Below are 4603 nucleotides of genomic sequence, written 5' to 3'. Positions count from 1 at the left end.
AGCGTGGTTGTAGAAACAACAAAGAATTGAACCTGTGCCACTTGAATTGAACCTATGCCACAAAGAATTGTAGATGACAACCATAATAACAACTTTATATATGCTAAAGGCATTGAATGAGGCGGCATTGACTGGGGCGCGTTATTTCCCTGCAATAGTGATACATTTATTAAAATATTTATACAATCTATACTACCATTTGAATGTAAAGTATGTAAGCAATTACAACTCACATCATATGTACGACCCATGGCAAAGGGAGGTTGAGATTGGGATTCAGGTCTAGATTGGGATTGAGAATTATAAAATGCACGACCATGATCCTAAAGCAAACCAACATAAAGAATAAGTGAAATTAAAAAAAAGTAATAATGCATTTTCATTTTAAAAAACATACAATATGAAAAGAATACCTCAACATAATTACTACTCATGCCAAAAAGAGGTCGAGATTGACCTTGTGGAGTAGAAACACCCTAAAGTAAACCAACATACACAAAAGAATAAGTGAAATTAAAAAAAAGTAATAATGCATTTTCATTTTAAAAAACATACAATATGAAAAGAATACCTCAACATAATTACTACTCATGCCAAAAAGAGGTCGAGATTGACCTTGTGGAGTAGAAACACCCTAAAGTAAACCAACATACACAAAAGAATAAGTGAAATTAAAAAAAAGTAATAATGCATTTTCATTTTAAAAAACATACAATATGAAAAGAATACCTCAACATAATTACTACTCATGCCAAAAAGAGGTCGAGATTGACCTTGTGGAGTAGAAACACCCTAAAGTAAACCAACATACACAAAAGAATAAGTGAAATTAAAAAAAAGTAATAATGCATTTTCATTTTAAAAAACATACAATATGAAAAGAATACCTCAACATAATTACTACTCATGCCAAAAAGAGGTCGAGATTGACCTTGTGGAGTATAAACACCCTAAAGTAAACCAACATAAACAAAAGAATAAGTGAAAATGAAAAAAAGTAACAATGCATTTTCATTTTGAAAAAACAGACAATATGAAATATTACCTGAACAAAATTACTACCCGTGGCGAAAGGAGGTCGAGATTGACCTTGCGGAGTGTAAACTGTAACACCCTATAGAACCAATGCACGAAACAAAAAAGAAATTCACATGACAATATTGCAAGAAGAAGCAACTGAAGATATGTTGGTGCCGTATGAGGTTCAATTGCCCTAAGGTGTATGCATGTTCAATTACCTGTATTGAATGGCTACCCAAGGCGGAAGACGGTTCAGATTGACCTTGAGAAGCAGGAAAAGAAGCACCCTACATCCATCACAAAATAATAAATATCACGCTACTAGTTGCACACAATAATAAATATTGCAAGATTAATACAAGGTTGCACAGAATAGTAAATATTACCTGACTACAAATATTACCCATGGCGATAGGAGGCTCAGATTGACCTTCAAGAGTACAAAAACCATCACCCTGCAAACAACCAATTTATTTAATTCATGATTTTCCAAACATACATATCACAAAATTGATAACACATAACAATCACACATAACAAAATTAATTACCTGCTTAGATTGCATTCTTTTCTTCTTCGCAATAGATTTTTCCATCCCGCCCTTGATCCTCCTTCTTCCCTTACTAGTTGCTTGTCTTTTCTTCAGTCCCTTAGCTTGGATTGGACAATCTACTTCCTCACTCGGTGGGCATGTGTTAGTTGCGGAATTTCTCAATTCAGTGACCTCCACTTCACCACAATTGTGCACACTTAATTTCTCTTCAACCATTACGCTCAATGCTTCACCTTTTGCAAGTGACAAATGATAAGTTTCTTCACTTTCCGCGGCTCTACTTGCTATTGCTCTAAACATATTCATCAATGACCTATATCGATCGCTTTGATGTAGTTTGACATCAGCCTTGACATCATACCCACGGCTATCTTTCACACTTTCAGCCCTTGCTTTCTTAGTCCATCGTTTCAAGATGTATTGTGCAGGAAGGTCTTTTCCATTCAATATTTCTCTAAGCACCTTCAAACAATGTCGACACACTATGCCCTTCACTTCAAACTTCTTGCAACTACAACTCAAAAAACCATCTCTATGCATTATCACATTCTTATCTTTGTTTCCATCTACCACCGTTCGAATTGTGAATATGGTACTCTCACCACCATTAAGAGTGCCTACAATGGATGCTTCAATGGACTGCACGTACTCATTTTGGAATTCCTCAAAAATTGTTTTGGTGTAAATATCTGCCATTTGCTTTAACATCAAAGTTGGAATGGAAATCCTTGGCAATTTTTGGGACAAATTATATTCGGCTTCCAATTCTTTATACCTCTTGTCATAGAGCACCCTCTCAAAATGCATGAAAAATTCCATCAAGTTATGATCACAATTGAGATAATCCTTCAAACAGGCATTGAATGATTCACTTAGTTGAGTAGTACTCATTCCAGCTGCCCAAGAATTCATAACATATGGCCATCCCCATTTGTCCTTCACACCAAAAGTTTGTTTTAACCAATGATTGTTGTGTGCATCATACCTATCAAGCATTTGGTCCCATCGTATTCTAAATTCTTCTTCATCATCAATTTCATGCATAAATTTTGCAAACACACCCTTCACCCCCACATCTCCAAAAAGACAACTTACATGCTTCACAGCGTTTTGCATCAAATGCCATGTGCAAAGTCGGTGGTTTGTATTAGGCATGACAATTGGAATGGCCTTAGCCATCGCAGCATCTTGATCTGTGAAAATAGTTTTTGGAGCTTTGTTTGACATTGCCTCCAAAAAAATCTGAAACAACCATGTGAATGATTCGGCAGTCTCATCATACATCAACGCTGCACCGAATATAACCGTTTCTCGATGATGATTAAATCCAACAAAGGTTCCAAAAGGTCTATGCTCGTTATTTATTTTGTAAGTAGTGTCAAAGGTCACTACATCACCAAATTGAGCATAGTCCATTATCATTTGAGCATCGGCCCAAAATATATTAGTTATCTGCTCTTCACAATCTAATTGGACTGCATAATAAAAGGATGGATTTTCCACCGTTTTCTTACGAAAGTATTGCAACACACTACCCGCTTCTCCATATTCCAAATCTTTTTGTCTTTTCGATCTTAAATAATTTTTTTGGTCCAATTTGGTGAAGCCTAGTGATGCTGTTCCACCACATTCCCTACCCAATAGCTCATAAGCAGACCTAAGAGGAATTCCAGATTCTGAAGCCAATTCTACTTCAATTGCTTGGGTGGTAGATATTTTTCTTTGGGATGGCAACATATGAACACACTCTTGACGCACAAGGTCATGATTATGATGTTCAACAAAATCAATTGCAACATATTTCCCTAAATTTCTATCTAACTTTATACTCAATCGGGCACCACAACCACATCGCACCTCTTGTGTCGGAAATTTTACTAGTGGATCTCGCTTGTCAATACCCCGAGTTCCCTCTTTATAACATACAAAAATCCGTGAAGTTATTTCCTTGGTATGTTTGTTCTTGTGTGCATACGACTTCCTAATACTAAACCCCACCTTTCCGCCATAGTTATTATAAAAGTCATACGCAGCTTGTTCAGAGTCAAATGGCATGCCCAATTTTGGCTTCCAACCACAACTACCCAAGTCATCAACAACATTATTTTCTTCCATTACCTACAATTCAGTACCATACAATAATAAAATAAGCTACTTCCCAAAATTTGATGGATAGGATTTTTTAGAAGTGTGCCTACATACTAAGTAATTTATATAACATTTTCCTATACATATAATATACCAGTGGGAAAGATGAATGATATGAATAATTTCAAGCATAATATTATTTAATGCTACCGCACCTACCTTAGATTTACAACAAATACAAACACAAACTGTCAAACTCAAACCCTATCACCAAAGAAGTTAGAATGTTAAACCACACATTATGATGATTTTTAACTGACACCTGCAATATTGAGTTGTCAATATCACTTTAGGAACATAATTAAATGAATAAGATGTCCAGCAACAAAATGAATGAATACCTTACATGTTTTTCATATTTCTAAATCCATCGAAAAAAAAATAAAAAATAAAAAATAAAAAATTTGAACAAACAGTATCGTCATCATAGAAAAATGTGATTTAGAATCTGATTTTTATTAGTACTCCATCATGATGTTTATTTTCTAAAGCACTCTTAGATTTGAGGAGTAGGCTAAACACTCAGGAAGTCTGGGAAATTCTGGCACAAGATAGTTTTTGGTGGATGAAATAAATGAAACAAATGCTTGAAACAGAAACGAAATAAAAAACAAAAAAAAATGCCATTTCAAGCACCTAAGGTGTGTTTTGGGATGCTATATGGTTTAGCCAATATAAGGTGGGTTATGGTTAAGAAAAGTTAGCAACATACTCCATCATAATTCATACTTAGTTATTGTGTGACATACTTAGCTAAGTCAAGAATAGTTAGCAACATACTCCATCTTTATTGTTACAGTGATAATTCCGTGGAGCCGATCAAAACAAAAAAAAAAAAGTGATAATTCAGTGGAATCTTAACCGTACAGCAGCTAAGTAGTC

At 35.0% G+C, this 4603-nt stretch overlaps 1 protein-coding gene across 1 annotated transcript; it reads right to left on the bottom strand.

Moving 5' to 3' along the window:
- Positions 1-894: 894 nt before the first annotated feature.
- Positions 895-4374, bottom strand: LOC114264243 (protein FAR1-RELATED SEQUENCE 5-like). Its single transcript, XM_082873037.1, has 4 exons — positions 1571-4374; positions 1407-1475; positions 1239-1307; positions 895-1114 (listed from the first exon to the last, which is right to left on the bottom strand). Exons 1-4 carry the CDS (start codon positions 3686-3688, stop codon positions 905-907), a joined length of 2466 nt encoding a protein of 821 aa, XP_082729163.1. The 5' UTR covers positions 3689-4374; the 3' UTR covers positions 895-904.
- Positions 4375-4603: the final 229 nt, after the last annotated feature.

This window comes from Camellia sinensis, chromosome 6 (assembly GCF_055761805.1).
Source record: "Camellia sinensis isolate YWXY chromosome 6, ASM5576180v1, whole genome shotgun sequence".
In the NCBI taxonomy this organism is placed as follows: Eukaryota; Viridiplantae; Streptophyta; class Magnoliopsida; order Ericales; family Theaceae; genus Camellia; species Camellia sinensis.
The sequence above is the reverse complement of the archived record's forward strand: the minus strand, read 5'-3'. Positions and strand labels throughout refer to the sequence as shown.

What these genes read in the sequence shown, in the direction of transcription:
- LOC114264243 (XM_082873037.1), bottom strand. Translation starts at nt 3,688, where the DNA reads ATGGAAGAAAATAATGTTGTTGATGACTTGGGTAGTTGTGGTTGGAAG. An exon ending in AAAGAATGCAATCTAAGCAG is followed by an intron (nt 1,476 to 1,570) that starts GTAATTAATTTT and finishes GGTTGTTTGCAG; the next exon opens with GGTGATGGTTTTTGTACTCT. An exon ending in TGGGTAGCCATTCAATACAG is followed by an intron (nt 1,115 to 1,238) that starts GTAATTGAACAT and finishes TTGGTTCTATAG; the next exon opens with GGTGTTACAGTTTACACTCC.